Below are 24892 nucleotides of genomic sequence, written 5' to 3' on the forward strand. Positions count from 1 at the left end.
AGAGAAGGGGCTCGGCTTTGCTCTGGCTGTTGTTTGCTGACTGAGATAATCTTTTCTACTACTTTCGCGTGACTCCGTCGTGCTAGCTTTCCTCGAATTCTAGTCAAATCTTTGCCATTCTACTTTTACTTCAGGGGCTGCGATGCGAGACTTGAAATTCAAGTCAAAAAACAAAACGGTCAGTGAAAAACCAATCCCAGAGAGCCAGAGAGGTTTGTCTAGCGATTACATATTATAATCGTACTTGCTCAAAAAATAAATATATTGCTTGATATCAGACGCTACGACATCGTTTTTAATGCTTTTTCAAAAGGAAAAAAATAGGTGTTTTATGTATTTATTTTTTTTATATATGCTATCTACTATTAAAATTCAGAAGTGAAAAACAATAAGTTGATTCTATTACTCAATAAAATCTATTTATACTGCTTATAATTTATTTGAACATTATATATATATAAAATTTTACCGATATTGATCAAGACCACGAGCTATTAATTTATATTGTTAGTTTTCTACTCAAGGAAACCCTCATTGTGAGGAAACTTCCTCTTTCCTTTTTCTTAAGTCTCTTATTTCCTTTACCGAGTTGGGGGAAGTTACTAGGAATAGATAGTCTATTGCTTTTGCTTTTTATTGACTGTCTCACCCCTCCTTATCAACCACCCCTTGATGGCATCTAATAAGCATGGTTCCATTTGATACGCTATAATGTGTACTTAAATTTAAGTTACCAGAATTTAAGTGAAAATAGAGAAGAGTTATTTCATAATTCATAGTACAAATTTTATTTTATTGTATTTATCTATGTATATTATGTAATCATCTGTAAAATATAGGGTTCAATCTAATTTAACTAAATAAAAACCATGGAGTGCATTAAATCACAAAGAAGTCTTGTGGAGGACCAAACTGGAGAATGAATGGATTCATTCCTTGGACTAAAGATTGGACGTGAGTGTATTAAGAGTATAACATTGATCCAAAAGCTTTGAAATGGTTGGATATTGATTTGGTTAAACCTTTAACTTATAGGGTCATAACATTCAATCACACTTCCAAATCTGACATCCACGTCGACCCATTCTATTGATACATACCCTTTGGAAGCCCTTTCTCTTATAGCAAAAAATAGTTATTTATCAATATTTAATGACTTAACACTATACCCTTATATAATACCAAGACATTTTTAATCATACATTTAGGTCATCTCATTCATTACTCGAATTTGTGGCGTAATACATGCTTTGATTTCTTAAGGGATATAGATTTTCTCCAAATTATGTTGGAGAAAATATTTGTTTATTGTTAAAGATATAACCATTGATCTAATCGCCCAAACTGTTGGATACTAATTTGGTTAAATCTTAACCTTTTATGATTATATCATAGTGTGAGGGGATTAGGAATAAGTGTTTCTATTATGCGATGACAAAAGGTTTGACCTGTCTGGCAAAGAAGAGCTGTCTTCGCCATGAAGAGGCCATTTCAGCCTTCTTGGTGGGAATGTGGAACATTAAAAAGGTGTTGAAAATTCAGAAGGTGAAGGAAGCATCATGCTAGCATGAGCTCTTTGTTTGTTATGATTGAAAAATGTCTAAGTCATCGTAATTTCTCTTCTTTCCATTTTGACCGTGAAGATGGGAGTTTTAAGCTGTTTTGATTGAGACTTGAGAGTTGAAAAACTTATTCTATTACTGAATTTGACCCCCCCAAAAAAAAAAAAAAAATCAAAAAGAAATCCACTGAATAAATGGAACGTTGAAGAAAGATCAAGTACATCTAGTCTCTAGGTGTTTATCTCTGTTCAGCTATTCTGCAAACACACTCAAATGAACATAGGCAAGATCGAAGCTAAGAATTTAAGCTGGGGGATTGAACTGTGTTTGAAATTTTTGCTAGGTGGTCACAATTAATAAACTACCCCCCAAAAAAATATCCTTCAATTTTTTTCTTTTTCTTTGTTAGGGGTTGGGAGGGTATGGCCCCCTCTCGCCCCCTGATATGTCCCTAAACACAGACATGTGTAAAAATTATACTGTGTTAAAGAGCAAATAAACTCTAAATATTTGAGTTGCCCCCTTACCTAAGCTTTAGATTAATAACGAAATTCTAATCTCCACTACAAATACAAAAAACATTCCTTCTTACTAACTTATAGACAACTATGAAATATTGTCAAATCCATAAACGAAAGACGCACGAGGAAGAAAGAAAAGCAAACGAATTGTTCTGGCGGTAGGTGCTTGTTGGACCCGTGAGGCTTGTTCGATCATGTCAATGGTACTTTTCAAGACATTATTGTCCTCCAAATCCCACGGCTGATTTTGAAAACTTCAAAATTATCCGCTGAACACAAATACCGGATACAATGCAAGTGGCCAAAAGAAAAAGCATATAATGCAGCATTTAAGGAAGTCAAACCAATACAACTTCTATAATTATTCCCTTCTGCACTACTGTTCATAGAATAATCCTTTTTCTTGGGGTCATATATCCAAGTTTAAGTTTACTCTTCAAATGTGGGTCCAAAGGGCCTGCCTTAGTAAGGTTCCATATCATAAAATAAAATAAAATTGAAAAAAAATAGCATCCAAGTGGCTGAAATCACATTGCTGCAACCAGGGAATCACTGGTTTACAAGCAGCCATGTGAATATTTGAGTTAATATCATCATGCAGGTCAACCAAATGAATAAACAATACAATGGAACTAAATAGATAATGAGACACCCAAGTTAACACAACATCTGCACCGTAGGGTAAACCAAAGCTATTCTATTCCACTTCTTCCTTTCTTAATAAAAGCTATTTCTTTTTTCTAATGGAATAACCATTCTGTGTACCAATCGTACCGTAAGTGCATTCTTCCATTACCACTACATTAACATTGTTCATAATAGCATAATTCTAGCATTAGCTTTCATTGAGCATTCACTGCAATATTATATTAACTCGTGCAAGCTTAGAGAAGCAGTGAAATGCATGAGTCTCAGCCATAAGGGGTTATCTACAAAATATAAATACAAAATCAAAATAAAACATTCTTAACGTTTGCTGGCAACTAAACATGTAGGACTGAGAGGCTGTGGATTCATTGCTGCTATGAATAATACAACCATTGCAAGAAAGATGTGATCAGCAAGTTGAACATGAAAGCTTGATAATAACTTAGTAAAAACTATAATTTCTGCTTGCAACAAAATTGCAGGGTGCCAAGTGAATTTTATCTTGCAGTAGAGAGAAACTGGTGGAGAGAAGAAGTTACCGAGGCTATTTACATCAAAAACTATATTCGGCTTTGCTGTCAACAAAAGCTTGAATTGATGGTTCTCTTCCAAGAAAGTCTGACAGAAGTTCAACAGGTTCATTCGCTCCTCCTGGGCCCAATACCTGCCAAAATATTAACAAAAAAACTAAGTTGACTTTAACAATTGTAATTTTCATTCCAGACAGAGAGTCAGACAAGCGCTAACAGATACCATGCAATTTTTAGGAATAAAAGGCAAGAATTGACACAAAAGGCACACTTTCCAAGGATATTATTAACAAATGAATCCAATGGAATGTTCAAAAATATTATAGCCAATGGGTGTTCGAGTTATTTGACTTATTTACCTTGTTCCTGAACTGCATGCCAACATACTGGTTGGAAGGATCACCACGAAACTTTGAGGCGAATATATCAGCTGCAAAAACCTACAGGCATATTTGAGGTATCATTAATGATTATATGATTCAAAACTAATATGGACAGATCCTCCAAGTCAGTCATTTTTCTAATTCTTGGATATTAGTGGTCATGGACAACAACTGTGAATGAAGTAACTAAAACGTCAATAATTGGAAAACAAATATAACGCTCAACACAATTATGAAGGATATGTTGCTCCACAGTACATGATTGCAACAAACGATTGTGATAAATAGGAGATCCACACCTCACTCCAAATACGACTGTAACAAGCAGCTTCATAACCAATAGCAGTACGTGGAAAACATGAAGCTGGATTGGTTCCTTCCAACACTGGCAAACCTAACATCACCTGGAGAACAAACAGGGTTTTTATATATATATCCATAAATGCAACTTTATAAAGGAATTAACGTGATAGTTACTTACCTTTGGATGAAGATGCTTGAATAACTCAACGACGTCAATATTGTCAGCAGAATGTATAATTTGATCAAAAAGACCTGACAACACAAAGACCTAATTTGAGTTATACTAAAGATATTATCTGCAGAACCTAATCATTCATAACTTGTTATGTTTTACATTCTAAAAAAAATGTCCATTTCACAAGCAGTAAACCAAAACATGTAGTTAGCCATTAGGAAATTCCAGTCAGCAAGTCAAATAATAAGAGAACTTACAATAAAAAATTTCTTGCTTCAATTTAAGTGCAGAAAAGGAATGTCTCCATCTTTTAAGTGATTTACATATCTCATCTTTGATGGGCTTTGTGATATCCTAAAATCCAAATAAATCAAAAAAAGTATAGGTATATCAATAGAAGGACCACTTTTGATGCGTGTAAAGAGAAAAAGAAAGAAGGGAGAGGGCAAGGAGACCAGAGTAATAGTCCAAGCATGTACTATAAAGAATCAAAATCTTGTCAGAACCATGTATCACCTGATGGAAACCAGATATCAACTTCAGAGCAAATCTCTCATAACACCTAAATTTTTTCCAGAAGTATTGAAAGGTGAGTATGTGTTTTTTCTAATCAGAATATCAAACAACATGATCCATTACTTACAAGTTTTCTAGCACCTGAGCAGGGATCTCCACAAAGTCAGGATCTACACGCAGCCCAGAAAATCTAGCAAATGTTGCACGATTGCAAATATGTTGGACCTAAAGTTCAAAGAAAGACCATGTAAAGTGTAGACAACAGCACATTATAGTCGACATACAATTTATCATTATCGCTATAGAAACAGTGTTAGAGCATTTATATTGAGCTCTTCAAATAAAAGTGAAATTTGAAGAGCAAAACCCCTTTTTTCTAATTTGTAGAGCCACTTTTATAATAAATCAAATATCAAACCCTCTACATCTTTCTCTACTTTGGTTAAATATTCTTTTTTATTCTTTCTTTGTTTTTGGTAGAGGAGAGAGAGAAGGGAAATGAATATATAAGCTTAAAAAACGAAATAGCCTTCACTTTTTGGCTCTTGATATTTGGAGAGCTTTGTTGATCAAAGTTAAATTATTTGAAATAGAGTAGAGAACTTGTTAAATAAATATTCTTTTTTATTCTTTGATAATTCTTTCTTTGTTTTTGGTAGAGGAGAGAGTGAAAGGAAATGAATATATAAGCTTAAAAAACTAAATAGCCTTCACTTTTTGGCTCTTGATATTTGGAGAGCTTTGTTGATCAAAGTTAAATTATTTGAAATAGAATAGAAAACTTGTTAAATGACTCTTTTTGTGAGTTTTTTCAATTTTTTGAAGAAAAGCCAAATTTGAAGAGCTCAATAGGAATGCTCTAACTTGTCAAGAGAATACTCTAAGTGAAGAGACATTGACAGAAGTGGATCTTGCCATTAAGTAGTGTGGAAAAACCATCATATAATAAAAGCTATGTTACACACAAAAGTAACCACAGTACCCGCAGTCCAAAAAACTTTGTTTTTTACAAAAACTGTTTTAGGTTCCTTAGCCACTGAAATGAGGGCGTTTCATTCCATTTATTAAAAGCGAAACATCACAGAAAAGTCATCCAAAGCATAGAGAATAAACCAGTCTGCCATCACTGAGACCACCTTCTAGAATTTGTAACACCAAACAAGATACGTTACAGTATTAATACAGTTTCTAACACTGACAAAGATAAGTGAAGGAGAATGCAAGTTCTGATTCCAGATGAAGTGTAAGATCAAAGAAAACATACCACATGTCCAAATTCGTGGAAAAGATTAACCACTTCAGAAAATCGCAACAGCCCAGGATGACCACCAATGTCTTTATCAAATTGAGAAATCAGTAGTGCCACTGCTACCTGGTTGCAGGAAACCAAGATTTAATAATTTACATAACACAAATTTGTTTGTTTAGATAACAAGGTATGAAGCACAGGAACTCATAAGCATAAACACAAGATTTGAAAATCATTATAAAAGCTTAAAAAGGATGCTCATGGCAAAAGATAAAACAGGCTCCACACGGGATTATTTTACAAGTCCCCCAAGAGAGAAAGAGTAGTAACTCAACCAAGATATTAAACCTGTTCCTTTGCCACTCCAATTACTAGGCCTATCTTTATGCCAAGTCATGCATATTTCTTTTCCAATACTGCCTCAAATCTACCTAAAAGCTAAGGAACACACAAATACATTCATCTGAATAAACATACAAGAACCACCAAATGCTAGAGGTTAAAGGAGCCAAAAACATAAGTCAATTAACTGAACTCCTGTACAAGTATGAGGAGACATTTTGAACACAAGGGCATTCGGTACTGCATGCAGCACACATCGTCTCATTAACAGGGAGACCTTCCAATCTTTGTATATAGGGAAAATTAGAGAGTGAAACACTAGCTCCAGAATAAAAATTGACCAATCATAGGTGACTCCACAATGGAGAGAAGAAACTACTTTGTGAAGGACCATTATAGGAATTCTGAAATCCATATATTCTTGCAAATATTTACCCAAGATTGTATGTGTTTCAGAATTCAGACGACAAAAACTACAGTGCCAGTAAGGAGGAGTAAGTTGGTAAAAAAAGGCATGGAATTAATAGAAACACATGTGGTGGTAATGTCATTGCCGGTGGTGGCTTTGGTGTCATCAGGGGCAGAGGAGGTGGACTAACGATTATGGAGGCACATTTCTGGCAGTGGTGGAGCTGTCAGAAAGAAGGTGGTAGTAGTGATACAAGGAAATGAAAAATTAGTTTCTTATGATAGTAATTTGCCTCCACACACTCAAAGTTTACTACCAAATATGATCATTTTTCTTCAACAATGATTCACCATCTGATTAAAATTTTTCAGAACAGATGGAATGCATTCCATGACAAAATACTCGAAAGGAGCCTCAAGCCCAATCGAGCACCATAAGATTTGAACTTCATAAATTACACAATTTCAATTTCCATGGATTCAAAGCAGATATCTTAGGGTCGTAAAAATCACCTGCCGTGCGCCGTCTAATGATAATGCACCGTTTTGAAGAGCCACAACACAGGTATGACCATATTTTCCTTCCCTGTCCAAGTATACAGCATATGCCCATGTCTTTCAAACTCAAATAAGTAAATCAGGAATAGACCAAGAGCTGAAAATGTAAAAACAAAAAAAAAAAAAAAAGAAGTAAAACCAAACCTTGTGTACATATCTAAGTAGAAGTAACCCAAGAGTTCACCAGAACTTAAGTCAAAAACTGAAAAAACACGAACATCACCATGCCAAACCTCAGCATCTGAAATTTCCTCAAACCTTAAACCTGTGTGAAACAAAGACGAAGGGGTGAATATCACTACTTATCACACCCAAAATGTACAAGTCAACTGGACATTATAAATCATACATGATGAGAATGTTCTAAAGACACTCCAAATCTCATCCAAATCTAAAATATATAATTACCAAAAAGGTCTTGGAAAATTTTGAAGACCCCAGATAAAACCAAATTGAAAGGAAAGTATTGCTTAAGAGCTCCAAAGTCAAGATCAAACTTCTGTTCTTCGACCCTCTTTGCATAGTATAATAGATCCTCAATTCCAAATGAAACATCTCCTTCCTCTTTCTTCTGATAGCCATCAGACAGAAAACCAATCAGACATTGAACAAACCGTGGCAAAATGAGTCATATAGCAAGCACATTCTAACCTTTAAGTATTCATACAAGAAAAGAAAAAAAATCAAACCTTTAAGTCTTTCAAGATATTAAGTTCTTTAGCTGCCAAGTCAGATAAATTGATGGAGATGTCCTCTAAGAACTCAAATACCTGGATACAATAGAAATATTCAAAGAAACTCAACTCAAGCTCCATCTAAAGCTTGACTCAGATTAACATTGTCCTTTATCACTTTTTTTTTTTTAAAAAAAAAAGGAAACATTATATAAACCTTTGAGGGTGTCTTCGCCATTCTAAGATCCACAACATAGTCTGCATAGTTTGAATAGCCAAGTAAACGAGCATATTTATGGCGCAGTTGGACCTGAATCATAATAAAAGGGCATTGATTTAAAACAGCAAAAAGAGTGTTAGAAGAAGGCAGAAAAACACAAGCCTCAAGTAGAAACTCCTGCTCTAGAATCTAAAAATTTTGAAGAACCTCGTTTAGTTAAACAGTTGCCACTGAGCAACAATAGTTTGCATACAGCGAGAAAGCTATTACATTTGCTTCTCACCAGCTCATATACAACTTCTAATAAGGATCATTTACCAAAGACAATTAGCACTTTCACAATATTAGATTTCCTGGAGTTGCAAACCGACACTAAAAATTGAGGACCTGCTATTTAATTTGTATAATTTTTCTTCAAAACAACATCAATATGTTGGTTTTTTAAGCACCCATTTGATATCTTTAAAATTTTATACACAACAAACACTCATGGCAAATATTTTACAAGTCTTGGAAGACAAGGATTTTGGTTCTGAAAGACAGGATTAAGTCACAAATAGATCTACATATGCCAACTAATAAAATAAACTTGCCAATTGCCTTTAAAAAAGTCAGAAAATTTTAATGATAAAATAAGGGCTTGGATTCAATTTTTTATATATTATAAACTTACAACTGGTCTAATGGATTCATACCAAATTCTTTAAGACCGAAAGATTGTCTTCTCCACATCTCCTCCCATATGCCACGGCTACCATCTTCCTTGTCCTTCCTACCTTCACATGCTCAAAATTGATATTGTTAACTATATATATATATATACATGTCCCACTACAGAACAATCAGGAAACAACTGCATCTAAAAGCAATTACAAGCCAAAACAACAAAGCAAAGAAAGAATGAATTTTGTTCCCAATATGCCTGCCATAACTATGCATTTAATAAGCCGATGCATCCGAGATCCAAAACAACAAAGCACATAAAGAATATAAGTTTCTTTCAAAATATGGTTACCATAACTATGCATTTGATAAGCCAATGCATCTGAGATTTACTCAACCAGAATGCACCGCAAGTACATGTTGTCCACTAAATGCATTCATTGTCGCCATTAATATATCATACTAATTTTGCAGCAGTACAGGACAGGGCACAATTAATGAGCGCAGAATGTCATACCTTGCAAAGTTCCAGCACTGCCGCAACAAAATTACTTCTTAGGGTGACCTTGAATTTACCATTTTCAGCTGTGTCCAAGACCTGCCCAGGAACATAGTCATTCCAGCAAAACAATACATTACACTGAAAATGAGTTTCTTAGAGACAAAGAAGAGACTATGCAATACTGAGCTATTGTTTGCCCCTCTATATGGATATGGATATGGTTCAGCTGTATTAAGATTTAATTTAAAATTTGGGTTTTGCTAAGAAGAATATCAACAACATTTCAATCATAGTCAGTCTGAAACATGGTGAGAGCTTTGACCCTTTGAGCATCAGCAAAACCATACCATATTCCATGATTATTTAAGCACTTGGATCTTTAAATATTCAGTTTGCCTTTTATTTCTGCTGTAAGCATTCTCTTATCACTTTTGTTAATAATTGCTTGTTCAACATTTTGATGTGTTATTTTAGCATTATAATATTGGAGGGCATTTATGTAATTGTACTACGCATGGCCATTATAAAGAATACATTACCAGAAGGAGAACCCTAATTCCTGGTGTTCCCTTTTCAGACTCTTTTTTCTTCTGTCTTATTTTTCTCCTTTTTTCTTGGTATACTATTTCAACTAACATCTTCATGTGGTTGGTTTGCATCAGGAATAGTCCAGCATCACATAGTTAAACAAATCTTCAGGGTCTGGCCTTTATCCATTGACCCCCTCAATGGAAGCAGCAGTATGTATCTAAGATTATTAACAAATTCACCACATACAAGCATGCACCTTAAAACAAACTAAACCTGCCTGAAATACTATCTGGACAAAAAGAAGGGAGAAAATACCATTTATTAGTTCCCTAACTAAACTTGTAAAGTGGCACTCAAGAAAAATTCATCTGGAAAATAGACAAGGAAAGTTAAAAGTATCAAACCTTAAGGAAATCTGGCGGTAACCCAGCTAACTCAGCCTCACTGAAGAGAAGAAAAGAACCATCATCATCCAGATTTTTTATATATCGAAAGCATAGCTCGTCTATTTGAGCTTTCAAGTGCTGCATTTGCTCTCTCTTGGCTCCAGTAAGGTTCAAACCATTCCGCTCAAAGTCTCTCACCTGTCACTGATTAGAACAGAATCAACATCCAGGTCCAACTTTTAATGCAAATTAATAAAATTCTTGAGATGTATCAAAAAACAGAGATATCAATGTGCATAAAGATGGCCCTCGTGTTCTATGGATTACATAGGGAAATATCCATTTCAGGCTAACATCAAGCAAGTACTTACTAATTGAGAAGCCAAAACAAATGTTACAAAATCAAAAAAATTGATCACCAAAAGTAATACACGTGCATGGAAGTGCATGCATAGACACACAGGCTGAGTATATAACAAGTGTTTGTGTATAGGCCCTTACCAGTCTCTGAATATAATGTTTAGCTTCAGTACTCATCCACTCCCCCCTTGCAGAGACGGCTTTGATAACACGGTATACATCTTCACGCTTGCTGATCAGCTTGCATGAAATGCCACAAATATTTCATTTCCATACTGAGTAAACTAAATGAAAATAAAATCTTTTTTTTCTTTCCATATACACTATAAGGTTTAGTCTTTTGCTTTTAATTAGCAAATTGTACATGAACCCAGTTGATCTTGAACCCACAACCAAATTATCCACCCTAATAAGGTTTAGTCTTTTCTTTGACAATCTTCTGTTGATATCACAATTCTAACAAGCTTAAGTTAAGTATTTCAATTACAACTAGGTTTTTTCCCCGGCTAAGCATATATCACGTAGAATTCAAAAGAATTAAATAGTGATTACATCGCACCAATCCATTGGAGAGAGGGAAAAAAAGAAAAGCGAATACTTGAAATTGAATAAAAAACTACATAAATAAAACCTGCATATCAGAACATGACCATCTATTCTCCGCTCAGCTTCGGCGCTCGCTTTGCGCACATCATCCGAAGTGGACACCAACTTCGGAAACACACAAGATTGTATCATTGGAGACTGTTGTGCCTCTAATTCTGCCAGAGGCGACACAACGTTCATGTACGTAACCTGCCGTTTTCAATTCAATATACATGAAAAGCAGCTCAAGAATAAACGCGTGCATAGATTGAAGCCATCAGGGAGTCAAAAAGCGCAAAAAAAAAAAAAAAAAAGAGAAATTTGCCGAGCAATGAACTAGTCAATAGGATTTGATATCAGAAATGTACAAGCAGCTGTGAACTTGTCAATACCTTGTCAAGGGGAACAGAAGCAACTCTATCATGAACCACTTTAGAGTTCGCAATGATTCGGTCAGCTAATCTGCGAATCTCCGACGCCGAGAGATTAACACGAACACTAGAGCCCGGAAGATCTGGAAGCAAACACAAATTGACCATATAAATAAAGATTCAAACAGTAGGTGTCTCAAAGGAAAAACGAACTCTACGAGATCACAGAACAGTAAGTGAATTGAATAGATTTGAGCGGAAGTAGATAGGAGAGTGTGGGAAAGAGAGGGAACCTTTCTTCTTTGTCCTTCTCTTGTGTGAGTTGAAGGCGGAGACAGCGAGGTTGACAGCGAGAGCAACGAGTGCAGCGGTTCCGGTTAGAGCGAGTAGGTTCGTCCGGTCTCTCTTCTGCTCGGTGGCCATTTTCTCGCTCTTTCTTTCACTTTGCGTCATTTTCTCTTTCTCCCACTCTATTATACTTTCTCGCTCACCAAACGGCAATCAGGAGGGAATGCAATGCAATCAAAATTTTTAATGCTACGCGGATAATAAATTTTTTTGAAAACCAATATTCAGTTTTTAAAATTTTGTGAAAAAATTAGGGCGGCGAATTAGGGGTTTTAAAAATATTTGGTCGGTCAGGTAAGCCATCGTCGTTATTGTCGTCAGGTATCAAGACCAGCCCCGCGTTTGCGTTGAAAAAAGTGATGGGATTTTGACGGACGGATCGGCCTGCTTGAACCGACATATTTGATTTCGACCCTGAAAATCCTGTAAATAACGCATAGTCGCGTATAAATAAATAAGCGATGCGTTATAACTTATAAATCCTCTCATCTCTCTTATTTATGGGAAATTGAAAATAAGAGATATGATATACCGGCATCTTTTTCCGCTGGCATGAGAGTGAGATTGTCGGTCTTTATTAAAACTTAATTTATCAGTCCACTAAAATAAGGATATAGTATTTAGCTTTTCTTACAAATAATATATATGTCTTGAATTCAAATTTGTTGGGTTCTCGGTAGATCTTAACCGCACATAGAATTGGCAATTTTTTACATAATTTTTAAATTCGACATGAACTTAATTCAAAATAAGTAAGTTATGGGGGTTTAATTTGTTTTGTTAAATGGGTCAAACTATAGTTGACTTATATAATCTTATACATATGCATCGACACAGTCCAAACTCGACACTTGACATTTAGGACTGATAATTTTTTTACACGACTCACGAATTAATACAAACTCTGTATGAAATTAAAGAATTAAAGTTGAAAGGTTTTACCCGTTTAATTGAATGAATTTGATTATGTTTTATTTATATAGTCTTATACTCATGCATTGACATGACCTGAACCCGAATGCCAACACGAATTACCACCCATAGCCACAAGTGTGAGCATTTGCATCTTACTTTGCAAATTTACTTTCCATTTTAGGTATAAAAAATTGTGTTTTCCATTTTTAGCTACCAACATTTTCAAAACATATGCATTTGACTCTGTTAGAGCATTCCCAATGGAAGAGTCAAATGTTACTTTTATCTAGAATAGCTCTTCAAATGTTCAAAAAACCTCCCACATTGGATGAGCCAAAAATATATGTAAAATAGATATTTGATTAGAAGAGCTAAAAAAAAAGTTAAATGTAGCAGCACTTTTTAAGGGAGCTATTTATCTTTTATTGTTTCTCTCACCTGTTTTATCTTTTTCCCAAATCGTTTCCTACTTTTTCTCTGCATGTTCTATTTTTCCCAAAAACTTTTCTTACTTTTAATAATATTTTAATAGAATATATAGAAATATAACTAATCGGATGTAGAGACATTTAAAAATGGCTTAGCTAAACTAGATAAAAGTGAGTTTTGAATAGCCATTTTACATAAAAATATGGCTCCTCCATTGGGAATGCTCTTATTATCTATTCATTTTCACTATTTTATCTATATATTTTTTTTATTCTTTATTGAAATGAGATAGAATGTTAAAGATTAAAAAAGAGCTTTATTCTTACATTTAGTGAGTTTATTCAAATCGTTGAGTTTGATGCAACTCATTTTACTCCCATTTTAAGATAACCAATAATATGGAACATTTACTAAACCTTTTGTTAGTTTCGTTGAAGTAAGTAAAGGGTTGATGGAGCCCTTTTTCATTTTCGGTTTGAGCTGCCAACAAATTTCAATATGTTGGCACCCAACTTTTTTATATAACAGTCAAGACTATATTAATATTATAATTTTTAGTAATTTGCTGTTTAAATTATTATTAATTTGTATAACACATTGTGAGAGAGCTGAAATAAAACTTATCTATTTAATTCATTAAATTTTGAGTTGGTTAACCACTTATTCTAACAAATAAGTCACATATAAACTATTTGACATATATTGTTCTAATTACTAAAAATTTCACTATATCATGGAGAGCAAATGAAAACACTTTTCTTAGTTCCTTACAAAAAAAAAAAAAAAAACCCCTTTTCTTAGTTATTTATGGTCCATTTCTCATATATACCCTTGGGATACGTTTGGCAAAGGACTTGATAAATAAAGTGGACTGAAACTGTAACATATTTGATTGATGTGAGGAAAAAGAAAAAAAAAAAAAAAAGTAAAAATTTTTGTATGGAAAAAGTGAAAAAAAAAATGTTTTGTAATTATTTTTTTATTTAAATAGTAATAAAAAGTGATTAATGTGATATAAAAAGTAAGCAGTTTGTGTTAATTTTGAGAGGAATAGTGTGAGATTTTCTTTGGTGTTTTGAGTATTTGGGTCCTATTTCCAGTCCACTTATTTGGCAAACATAGCCCAAAAGGCCTCAAAAGTCTTAGTCCTCGGGCCTGCACTAGTACATACTATACAACCTCGCCAAAGGATGGGCCAGGATGACAGCAATGCGGGTCAGTCGGTTCTTACCAAACCCGAATTCCAAAGAAGGGGAAACAGGGGAGAAGTAAGGTCAGGAGGGGAGTAGCCGTAACCTCAGCTATCTCCACTTGAGCCTCGTCTCGTCTCGGTTCAATTATCTCCCTTTGTTTTTATTTTTTTTTCTCTCCTCTGTTTGGTAAGCGAGAAAATCATTGCCAAAGCTCCCACGTGCTGGAAAATCCATGGCTCCGAAGCCCAAGGACAAAGGGAAACCCTCTCATTCGCCGTCGCAGCCTCCCCCTCCTATCGAAGATCTATTCGCTTCCCTTAGCAAGCACATCCAGCGATCCGATTTCGAACAAGCTGCCAAAGTTGCAGATCAAGGTCCATTTCTCACTTTCACGCTCGTCTCCTTCTCCGAATTCGTCAATTTATTTATTTAGTGTTAATGTGTGATTTCTATATGTATTTTGCTTTAATCCTTTTCAGTTCTCTCTGTCGTACCTGGTGATGAGGACGCGATTCGGTGTAAGGTTGTGGCGTTGATCAAGGCCGATAGGATCGAGGACGCTATCTCGACGATTCAGTCCTCCCAGAAGGTTCCGATTGATTTCAGTTTCTTCAAGGTATATGCAATTATCTCTTTTTAATCTGTTGTCCTCTGTTTCTTGAAGCCAAATGCATTGCAGTAAATAAATTTCGATGAACCTTAAATTGGTGAATTCTGAAGAAAACGGAGAGATTTTATATCACTAGACACTGCCTTGAATGATAATGACACTAGCCTGGAAAAAAGCAGACAATAAAATCAAATAAGAACGTAGAAGCTGATTATTTCCGTAGGAAAGTAAAGTTTGAAGTCTTTGTTTTACCAATATTGTCATATTGAATGCGTGTGCGCATGCTATATATGATTGGTTTTTATTTTTTTTGGAAACTTATTTCTCTCTCATTTTATAAAAATCCTATAATTTGTCGGGTCAGAAAATTGACGGGGAAAATAACCACACACTTGGGAAGACTGGTGATTGGTAGGTGACGTGAAGTACCCTTGGGTTTTGGTGTTCTCTCTCTCTATGTTAATGTGAAATCCATTTTTTTTCCTTTTCCCTGTTCATGTGTTAACTTTTCACACTAGTTGAATCGGTTACCACTCTCAATTCATTGCGGTCGTAGTTGTTTAAAGAATATCAGATGGAACACCCAATTTCTTGTATTTTAGTCTGTGGTCCTTGTATGAGCTCAATCAAATGAAAACGGCCATGTGGATCATTACATATTACTTCATTAAGGATTTTTTTCCACAAATATATCTGAGGTTTTCAAGCTTACATTTGGTTGTATATAATGCTCCAAGAGCATTCATATAATGCCTCAATGATGTTCTTATTTTGCTTTTGCTATCTCTAAATAGGCATACTGCTTATACAGACAAAACAAACTAGATGAAGCTTTGGAGTCCTTGAAAAGCCTAGAGGGGAATTCTACAGCCATGTTGTTAGAGTCTCAGATTCTGTATCGTCTGGGAAAAATGGACGCTTGCATGGATATTTATCACAAGCTTCAAAAATCCAAGATTGAATCATTAGAAATAAACTCTGTTGCTAGTTTGGTCGCCTCTGGGAGGGCTTCTGAAGTGCAAAGAATGATGGATACACTTAGGGTCAAAGCAACTAGCAGCTTTGAGTTGGCATTCAACACTGCTTGTTCTCTAATTGAAAGTAACAAGTACACAGATGCAGAACAACTATTGCTGTCAGCCCGAAGGTAATGTACTATTTTGCTTTTTTAACTTTATTGAATAGTATCATAATTTTAAAAATAACTTTTGTGTTATTTTTTGATGCTTAGTACTCTCTTTACTGCATTATTTTTCAAGCTTAAGTTGTTATATCTGCAGCTTTCTTGAATGTGACTGTTAGTATGTTGTAAACAGTACCTTTAGAGAAATCTTATAAGACCATATACATGCAGAGCTTATAGATTTGAAGGACAGAAACTTTGTTAAGCAGCATCTAGTCAAGCAAACCATTTGCTCTTAAAATTATTTTGACTAATAAGGGAACTCAGTTTTGTTCTTTAAGTGTTCAATTCATTGGTCTTCTCTATTTTGTTGTGTGATTATATTGTGCATTGCAAACCCGCTACTCTGTGTTGTGACAGTACATTAAAGTTTTCCACACCTCACACCTGAACTGAGTTTTTGAGATCCGATTTGGTCTATTTGGATCATTGTTTTGGCTTTTCCTCTTGTATATGACCCAAGTACATAGAAGTCCCCTTTCTTTTTTCTTTTTTCATTTTTTGTGGCAAGACAGACCACATTGAAAGAGAGAGATTCCTGCTTGTAGAAGGAAGTTAAGGGTTCGGACTAGGAGCCATCTGTAATCTTCAATGCAAAGAAGCTTCTACTTGATGTTGTATATTGCAGTTCCTTATAATGTATAATGATATTTAACATTCTAGGATTCTATAATGCTTCTTCTTAGAACCTGGTATTCTGTTTTTGAATCATGGTTGCTCCTTAACTTATGAAAAGTTCTTTCTTTGCCATTTGCAGCATGTAGTTTTAACTATTTTCTCTTTTACTTTTGGTTGTAACTACAAATAGTACTTGGGGAAGTTGACATTCATAAGGAAATAACTCTGATTCGGGAGGAGTTTACATTCAGTTTGAATAAGTTATGTTTGGAGTCTGGAAATCATATCCTGCATGGTAACATCATCACTTTTAATCTTAAATGTTGTGAAGGAAGTGATGATGGAGGGATCAACGCTGATAGTTTTATATGCACTTTCTTTTTTCTTTTCTTTTTTTGTCTTTTTGTTTCCTCTGAATTTGAAGGAAACAAATATTGAAGTGTGGAATGAATTGATATTCACTGAACTATGTGCACATACGTGAAATTGGAAAAGGGGAAAAACTTCTGTAGAACAGTGATGATATAATGGACGCTAATGTGCTTGTTGCTATCAGAATTGGTCAGGAAACACTATTGGACGAGAACTTGCCTGATGATGAAATAGAGATTGAATTGGCTCCTATAGCCGTCCAGTTGGCCTATGTTCAGCAGGTGAGATTATTACATTTATGTAAAAGCTTGGATCCTTTCTTCTTTTGATAGCGAAGGCAGCAATTGATGCAAATTAGCTTTATTCATCAGCTCCTTGGGCACACACAAGAGGCCATTGAAGCTTACAGAGATATTATTAATCGAGATCTGGCAGACGAATCATCCGTAGCAGTGGCAGTGAACAACCTTATTGCGTTGAAAGGTGCAAAAGAGGTTTCTGATAGTCTAAGGAAACTTGACCGGCTGAAAGAGAAAGATTCACAGAACTTTCAGCTTGCTCGTGGAATTGACTTGAAGCTTTCACCTAAACAGAGGGAAGCAATATATACAAATCGGGTTCTTTTACTTCTCCACGCAAATAGGCTGGATCAGGTCTTGAATTCTCTCCTTATAGTTAACTAAGAATACTTACCTTTGGTTCTGTACCAAAGTGACGAACTCTGGGTGCTGCTAATTTCCTTGATGAACTCTGTTTTTTGTTAAATTTTTACAGGCTCGAGAACTTGTTGCTGCACTGCCTGACATGTTTGTTGACAGTGTGATGCCCGTACTGCTTCAAGCTGCTATTTTGGTGAGAGAGAACAAGGCTGGGAGAGCAGAAGAAGTTCTGGCACAGTTTGCGGAAAAGTTCCCTGATAAATTTAAGGTTGTTCTCCTAGCAAGGGCACAGGTTGCTGCTGCTGCCGGCCATCCCCATATTGCGGCTGAGTCCCTGGTTAAGATACCTGATATCCAGCACATGCCTGCCACTGTTGCAACCATTGTGTCTCTTAAGGAGCGTGCTGGAGATATTGACGGTGCAGCTGCTGTGCTTGACTCTGCAATCAAATGGTGGTCAAATGCCATGGCTGAGGACAATAAGCTTAATGTCATAATGCAAGAGGCTGCTTCCTTCAAGCTCAGGCATGGCCTTGAAGAGGATGCTGCCCGTTTATATGAGGAGCTTGTGAAAAGCCAGGGAAATATAGAAGCATTGGTTGGGCTGGTAACTACGGTTGCTCGTGTGGATGTTAACAAGGCAGAATTGTATGAGAAGCAGCTGAAGCCGTTAACAGGTTTGAAGGGGGTTGATGTGGATAGTTTGGAGAGGACTTCTGGAGCGAAGCATGTCGAGGGTGCTTCCGGTGTTGGGGTCACTGAGACCTACGAGGAGGGGAAGAGTAAAGCAAAAGGAAAGAAGAAGAGAAAGAGGAAGCCAAGGTACCCTAAAGGGTTTGACCCAGCTAACCCAGGTCCTCCACCAGATCCAGAAAGGTGGCTCCCCAAGAAAGAGAGGTCGAGTTACAGACCGAAGAGGAAGGATAAGAGAGCAGCTCAGGTGAGAGGATCTCAGGGTGCTGTTGTTAGAGAAAAACATGAATCAAGTGCTTCTGGTGCCAGTTCCAACGCTTCAAATTCAAAACCAAACCAAGTAAGTACCTCCAAAGGAGCCTCACAAAATGCAGTTGCAGAGCAACCCAAGCCTTCATCCAAGTCGTCAAGAAAGAAGTCTAGGAATTAACTAGAAAGGATCCATAATTTTTGGTTGAAACTTTTGAGTTGTTGCAGATTTTCAAAGATTTTTTCTTTGTCTTTTCATCTCTAGGGATTAAGCCTAGATTTAAGTAATTTATCTTTGGCCTCTGTGCTGTTTGGATTTGGATTTAGAAGAATCAGAAAACACCCTGAACTTACTGACCTTGTCGTGATGCCTTTTTATTATGCTGTTTCTACTTGTTATTTTGTATACTATGTCCAAGCTTAAAAAGTATATGAGAACCTGAGGCCAAGCTCAAGGAAACTTTCGTACTAGCCAGAGACGATAGAGGAGCCAAGTGTAATGGAGCTCAGATTTGCACCTTTGTAGTATGTACCCGTCGTTTTAACTTGGCTTCTGCGGCATTCACAATGCAGAATCTGTGTTCGAGCCTAAATTTGTTTACCTTTGACCAAAGCTTCAGATGCCTTGTCTTCAAGGGTTCCCTTGAGAGATGCTTTGGGATTTGGAGATTGTCTCCCGGAACTTCAAGCTAAATAGGGTTCCTTGGGGCATAAACTAGTGTAAGAAAGGAACCAACTATTCCTTGCCGTAATAGATATGTTATGTTTTTTTTATTCAAATGAGGAAAAGAGCAAGTAGATATGATATGTTATGTTAGGTTTACTAATATCTGCATTACAAATTTCCAATTTCATGGCTTCTTTACATCCTCGAGACGATGCACATTTTTTTTTTTTCCTCTTAAAAAAGAAATTGTAATGGCCAACCAAACCGGTGAAGGAATGAAATAGTTTGGTACGGCTATTCTTGAACTTCATTTTTTTGTAGGTACTTAAACCCGGCATCTGGTAATGTAATTTCACAGGCTAGACTTATTTTATAAACAAATTAACGATTTCAAATTAGAAACGTGTATTTATAAAAACATATGACTTTAAAGACGAAACCGTAATTTTACCCGACACTTGATTATAAATAGTATTGTCATTCCCTAACAATTTGAAACAGTTAAACCGAATGGATATACCAACAACTAAATCAAGTAACAATTATTAGAGAGAGAGAGAGAGAGAGATAGAGCGGGTCGGATCTTTTCTGTTAAAATCCAATCAAATCTACCACGCCACACGGGTTGGGTGAGGTCCGGATTAGACATACCAACTCCAGACGCTTCACACAGCCTAATAAGCCTATACACATCTTTGACCCTTTTGAGTCTTTGACAATTGACACACATCACAGCAATCCTAAAACCCAATTCAACACGAAAACCTAAACCCCACATTACTACGATAATCCAGCCCATCTGATCAAGATCGAACGGACACAAACACACGAATCTCAAAAAAACCAAAAGCATCAAAGCAATACTCCCAAGACCGAAAGGCGCGCAACACACGAAAAACAACTCCGTCTCCCGCCACATCTCACTGCGAAGAACGAGTAACCCCGTGTTTGCACCCGACACGTGTCCTTTCCTATCCCCTAAATTGAACAATTCACCGTTGCCCGTCACTTTTTCTCATTCTCTCTAATTTCCCTATTTCTTTATTTCTCTTTTTGCCCTTTACTATTCTCTCTCTCTCTCTCTCTCTCTATCGCTATTGCTCTTCTCTGAGAACTCGATCGACGGGCTAGCCGCTCTTCGGATCGAATTCCGACCAGACAGAAACCCTAAAAGCCCCAAATTTCTTAGATTCAACAAAGAAGCTTTTTCTTCTGCGAGGATTCGATACCAAGAGACTCCGCTCTTGCCGTCGATTGCGTTTCTTGTGTGGGCAAATAAATTAGGGTTTTTTTCCCTCCATCGTCGTGTTAATCATTGTCGATTAGATTCGATTTGGTCATCGCCGATTCAGGTTCTATCTTTGTTTTTTGCTCCACTGCTTATCCCTTTATTCGATCCGAATAGTGTTCTCGTTTTTTCCTTTTTTTTTTGTGCAAAAATTTGCAAACCCTAGTTTTGATCATGTTAGCGGCGGGGTAAAAAAGAAAAAAAAAAGAAAAAGAAAAAGAAAAGAAATTTGATTGATTCTTATCTTGTAGATATATTCGTTTAAGGCATCGTTTTTATTCCATTCTAGCTAATTTCAGGTTCGTCGCAAGAAACTCTGTGAAATTTTTGGTGCGTCGTTTTAGTTTGCCATCCGAAATCGAGGGTTTTTCTTGTTAGATCTTCTGGAAAACTTTCCCTCTTTCCCTTTTCTTTGGTTTTCCATTTACTTTTTCTTTTTAAACCTTGTATTTCTCGGAAAAAAGACTCAAAAAGAAATCTAGGGTTTGGTCATATATTCTGTAAAGAGAGATTGGGGTAGGGTTTATATATACAATGGCCTTGAACTTTTCGCATCGACCAATCTTTCCTGCACATCTGGCCGAGGACAATTTGGTTTCGCCCATTAGGATTGCTAATGGTTATCTCGTGGAGGGCCTCCCGGAGAAGAATGGAGATGGCTTTGGCAAGGCTTGGCTTTCGAACCTGGAAGTCGATGATCGATTTGATTATGGGAGGGACAGATGTGATCGGAGTGGCTCCCAGGAATCGGTATCAAATGACGTTCTTGATCTTTTGCCTTCAGATCCCTTTGGTATGGATATAAGTACCACTTTTACAGCAATCACGGGTTGGCTTGAGGATTTGGAGGTTGATTATGGTGGGTATGGTGGGGATGAGGTTGGGACAAGCGATGGGAGCTATCAGCTATTTGCCGGGTTGAATTTTATTTGGAACAATGCTATGAGATTCCAAGGTTTCTCTGGTACTATGGAGGTTGATAATAAGTCCAATGTGGCAAGTGGACTTGGTGGGTGTTCACGGATGAAGGAAGTACGTGATGCTTCTTGCCATGGTCGTTTTGGATCAGATTGTAATATGGATGACATTCTAGGTTTGGGAAATGAAACTTTGGGAGTTGCTGGCCAGCGAAGTGAAGATTGTTGGGAGGGTAATGGGATTTGTTCTGATGGAGATATAGGAGCTCCTCATGCAGCTTTCAATTTAGCCCTTAATTATCTGGGTTGGCAGGATCTCCTTGTTGTTGAAACCGTGTGCAGATCTCTGCGTTCTACAGTTCGAGGTGACCCCCTTTTGTGGAGGAGTATATGCATTGATCAACCTTTGAATGAGAAGATCACTGATGATATTCTTTTGCAATTAACTAATAGAGCTCAAGGTAGTCTCCAATGCTTGAGCCTGGTGGAGTGCACAAGGATCACTGATGATGGTCTGAAACGCGTGCTTGAAAGTAACCCAAGGCTTACCAAGGTTAGTGTGACTCATTTGATCAATGCATTCATGTCTTTGTTAATGTCTTTGTCCACGTGTGTCTATATGATTGGGATGATTTTTTTGTCTCTATTTCATTTTGGAAGCCTATATCCTTCCATTGAAAACTCTCTTAACAGAATTCTAGGTCCATTTTCTTTAAAAATTCAAATTGAATTCTGTGACCTTTGTATTAAAAAGTTCACCAATGACAGTGATAAAAATAGTCTGACTTGTCATATAGTATACTTCTATGCACTGCCTTCCCTTCAAATTTTGCTTGTTCTGTTCTTAGAGTTGATTATCTTCTGGACGTGCATTTTGTAACGGTTCTAGATATAATGATAACTGCATAGTTATCGTATTAAGAGGTGCTCTCAGAATTTGTCTTGAAAGGTGGCTTAAGAAAGGGGGGGGGGGGGGGGAAGGGGGGTGTGTTACTCTATGCTATGCATTCAATGATGTGTGCATATAGAGTGAACCTGAGGACTGAAAGAAATTAAAAAATAAAAAATTTAGGTTCATGATGCGGGGATGGGTAAGCTGGTTATTGGTGGCACTAGGCTTAACTGTAGATACTTACTTTTGTTGCTATGTGGACTCTTCTTTTTGTGTGTGTGTGTGAGTTTTGACGTTGTGTTTTACTGCATGAATTGTCTGTTTGAGCATATAATTTGTTTTGTAGCGTTAAATTGATACATTGCTAAACTTGCTCTTTCTCTATGCAGTTGAGTGTGCCTGGATGTACAAGACTCAGTATTGAAGGAATTGTGAGTTGCTTGAAGGCTTTCAAGTCTGTGGGTACTCCAGGAGTGAAGCATTTGCGAATTGGTGGGCTTTATGGTGTGACACAGAAGCATTTTGAAGAGTTGAAGTTTTTGTTAGGCATGGATAGCCAGATACAGCAGAACGCCTACAAGCCGCATTTCTATAACAGAGGAAATGTTTATCTATCCTATGATGATGATCGTGCTATTGATCTTGAAACGTGCCCAAGATGCCAGAACCTGAGGCTTGTTTATGATTGCCCAGCTGAGGGTTGTCAAGGGAAAGAACATGCAACTCAGGTATGCAGGGCATGCACACTTTGCATAGCACGGTGTTCTCAGTGTGGCTGTTGCATTAATGACAGTGAATATGAGGAAACGTTTTGTTTGGAGTTGCTTTGCTCCGAATGTGGGAAACAGCCACTGGAAGTGTTAAGAGAGGCAGCATGATAGTTGGTACCTCTTAACTGCTGGTCTCCATGAACAGAGTTATAGCTTCTGTCTTCATGGCTAGAGACTGACCCCTGCATATGTCTGCTGGTTTCACACTATGGATGAGATATGTAGCAAGATGGGTTATCTGGACAGCTACCAAGAAATGTAAGGCAGCTTAGAAGAGTATGGTTCCATTTCTTTCTCTAACTATGGCCTTCTGAGTCAACTATTTCAGCCTATGGGTGCGGTTGTACTTGGGTGTGATGCGTTTGGTATCATCTGAGTTGGGGGTTTAGGTCTGTCGATGAAAGTGAGGGAAAAGAAGAAATAAATAAATAAAAAGAAAACGTAAATTAGGAATTGGAAGATTGGAAGAATATTCTGAAGAAAGTCTCCACCCACATACACTGTCAAAGATTATGTATCTTATGTTATTAGGTGATTCTGCTGAATAAATCTGATGAGTGCATCAATTTACTCGTGGATATTCGGAAGTGTCATAGAAGTGGTATTTGATTATTCAGCATCGTCTGTGCAGGGAGTGCTATGTTGTAGATAACAAAGTGGAAGGGCGACTTGTCTGGTGTGTTCTATGGTATTGGGTATCATTCCACAGAACTTGGATGCCGCACTGCTGAAGGAAAGTAAATCATGTACTTGATACCTTGAAGTGGGTTGTACCTTGGTCTCTGGCATCTAACGACCATAAATGATTATTCTTTCTGCTCTTCAGCATTTATGTGATGCTGGCTACTATCAGGTGAATGGAGCCCCCATTGTTTTTCAGGATATATCCTCTCCTTGAGCTGGGGAGTTATGAGAACTGTGCGTTTTGAGCCCTAATATATCGCCAGTCTCATCCGTTATTATTTTTCTGGCTCCTGGCTCCCCTTTCTGTTCGTGTTGGAGGTGGTGACAATTAGTTTTTACCTTCCATGGTTATTGATTGTTATTTTCCATTACAAATGGGCATTGTTCTTTGTTTCTTCCTTTGGAGTAGAATCTTGTTTCTCTCAGTTATGAATTTCAAAACCCTATCTGCCAAAAAGTGCTATTGTTCAGTGCTTTTGGTATGCAGCAAGCAGAAGTCGTCTGCACTTGCTTGACAGTATGATTTTAAGAAATAAATTTGTCTAGTATGCTTTGATGGTGAAAACTTAGCTTGCGACTCGATCAGAGAAGACACGGAATGGCAGCACAAGTATCAATTATCCAGCCAAGTTTAAAGCATGAATCTGTTGTCTCCTATTCTGTGACTGTTTTATGACCCTGTACTTCAATTCTTACAATTTATTTTGCCAAATCAACTCTGTCATGGCCTCCCCCTTATATATGGTGATTTGAGAAAGAGAAGTATTCAAACTCATGGTTTTAAAAAAGAAATATTATTTTACGAAAATTAACGAAGATTTTTTAGTCAACTAAAAAAATGTGTTCTTTTTTTAATTTGGCTACGATATTTGATTATATGAAACATTGAAAATGTCAAAAATATTATTTAAAATAAAT

General features: G+C 36.6%; 3 protein-coding genes across 6 annotated transcripts; 2 read left to right on the plus strand and 1 right to left on the minus strand.

Annotated features, from left to right (window-relative positions):
• Nucleotides 1-3024: 3024 nt before the first annotated feature.
• On the minus strand, nucleotides 3025-12212 carry LOC132179893 (Zincin-like metalloproteases family protein). 3 transcript variants are annotated; one of them, XM_059592685.2, is made up of 20 exons: nucleotides 11781-12201; nucleotides 11509-11630; nucleotides 11163-11326; nucleotides 10673-10763; nucleotides 10190-10369; nucleotides 9270-9350; nucleotides 8785-8865; nucleotides 8087-8179; nucleotides 7885-7965; nucleotides 7604-7766; nucleotides 7340-7460; nucleotides 7151-7223; nucleotides 5903-6010; nucleotides 4766-4863; nucleotides 4639-4684; nucleotides 4380-4476; nucleotides 4126-4199; nucleotides 3944-4048; nucleotides 3621-3701; nucleotides 3025-3395 (listed from the first exon to the last, which is right to left on the minus strand). In XM_059592685.2, the coding sequence occupies exons 1-20, from the start codon at nucleotides 11938-11940 to the stop codon at nucleotides 3285-3287; spliced, it is 2130 nt and encodes a 709-aa protein (XP_059448668.1). In that variant the 5' UTR covers nucleotides 11941-12201; the 3' UTR covers nucleotides 3025-3284. The 3 variants fall into 3 exon arrangements, with proteins under 3 accessions (XP_059448668.1, XP_088372221.1, XP_059448669.1); XM_088516095.1 differs by lacking the exons at nucleotides 11509-11630; nucleotides 11781-12201 and having other exon boundaries at nucleotides 10673-10771; nucleotides 11163-11252; XM_059592686.1 differs by lacking the exons at nucleotides 3025-3395; nucleotides 3621-3701; nucleotides 3944-4048 and having other exon boundaries at nucleotides 4133-4215; nucleotides 11781-12212.
• A 2222-nt stretch (nucleotides 12213-14434) lies between these two features.
• Nucleotides 14435-19277, plus strand: LOC132178586 (SRP72 RNA-binding domain-containing protein). Of its 2 annotated transcripts, XM_059591034.2 has the most exons (6): nucleotides 14435-14746; nucleotides 14852-14988; nucleotides 15777-16129; nucleotides 17340-17436; nucleotides 17527-17808; nucleotides 17930-19277. In XM_059591034.2, the coding sequence occupies exons 1-6, from the start codon at nucleotides 14605-14607 to the stop codon at nucleotides 18935-18937; spliced, it is 2019 nt and encodes a 672-aa protein (XP_059447017.2). In that variant the 5' UTR covers nucleotides 14435-14604; the 3' UTR covers nucleotides 18938-19277. The 2 variants fall into 2 exon arrangements, with proteins under 2 accessions (XP_059447017.2, XP_059447018.1); XM_059591035.2 differs by lacking the exon at nucleotides 14435-14746 and having other exon boundaries at nucleotides 14902-14988; nucleotides 15794-16129.
• A 1156-nt stretch (nucleotides 19278-20433) lies between these two features.
• Nucleotides 20434-24530, plus strand: LOC132177796 (Ribonuclease inhibitor). The gene is made up of 2 exons (XM_059590253.2): nucleotides 20434-22181; nucleotides 22910-24530. Exons 1-2 carry the CDS (start codon nucleotides 21246-21248, stop codon nucleotides 23396-23398), a joined length of 1425 nt encoding a protein of 474 aa, XP_059446236.1. The 5' UTR covers nucleotides 20434-21245; the 3' UTR covers nucleotides 23399-24530.
• The last annotated feature ends 362 nt before the right edge of the window (nucleotides 24531-24892 follow it).

Source organism: Corylus avellana, chromosome 4, assembly GCF_965113065.1.
Source record: "Corylus avellana chromosome 4, dhCorAvel1.hap1.2, whole genome shotgun sequence".
Classification (NCBI taxonomy): domain Eukaryota; kingdom Viridiplantae; phylum Streptophyta; class Magnoliopsida; order Fagales; family Betulaceae; genus Corylus; species Corylus avellana.

Excerpts from the sequence above, each read along its gene's own strand:
- LOC132177796 (XM_059590253.2), top strand. The coding sequence starts at position 21,246 with ATGGCCTTGAACTTTTCGCATCGACCAATCTTTCCTGCACATCTGGCC. Across the intron at positions 22,182-22,909 it reads GTAACCCAAGGCTTACCAAG|TTGAGTGTGCCTGGATGTAC; the intron begins GTTAGTGTGACT and ends TTCTCTATGCAG.
- LOC132178586 (XM_059591034.2), top strand. The coding sequence starts at position 14,605 with ATGGCTCCGAAGCCCAAGGACAAAGGGAAACCCTCTCATTCGCCGTCG. Across the intron at positions 14,989-15,776 it reads TTGATTTCAGTTTCTTCAAG|GCATACTGCTTATACAGACA; the intron begins GTATATGCAATT and ends ATCTCTAAATAG. Across the intron at positions 17,437-17,526 it reads AGTTGGCCTATGTTCAGCAG|CTCCTTGGGCACACACAAGA; the intron begins GTGAGATTATTA and ends TTTATTCATCAG.
- LOC132179893 (XM_059592685.2), bottom strand. The coding sequence starts at position 11,940 with ATGACGCAAAGTGAAAGAAAGAGCGAGAAAATGGCCACCGAGCAGAAG. Across the intron at positions 4,685-4,765 it reads GCTCAGGTGCTAGAAAACTT|GTGTTATGAGAGATTTGCTC; the intron begins GTAAGTAATGGA and ends GAAAAAATTTAG. Across the intron at positions 4,049-4,125 it reads TCAAGCATCTTCATCCAAAG|GTGATGTTAGGTTTGCCAGT; the intron begins GTAAGTAACTAT and ends TTTGTTCTCCAG.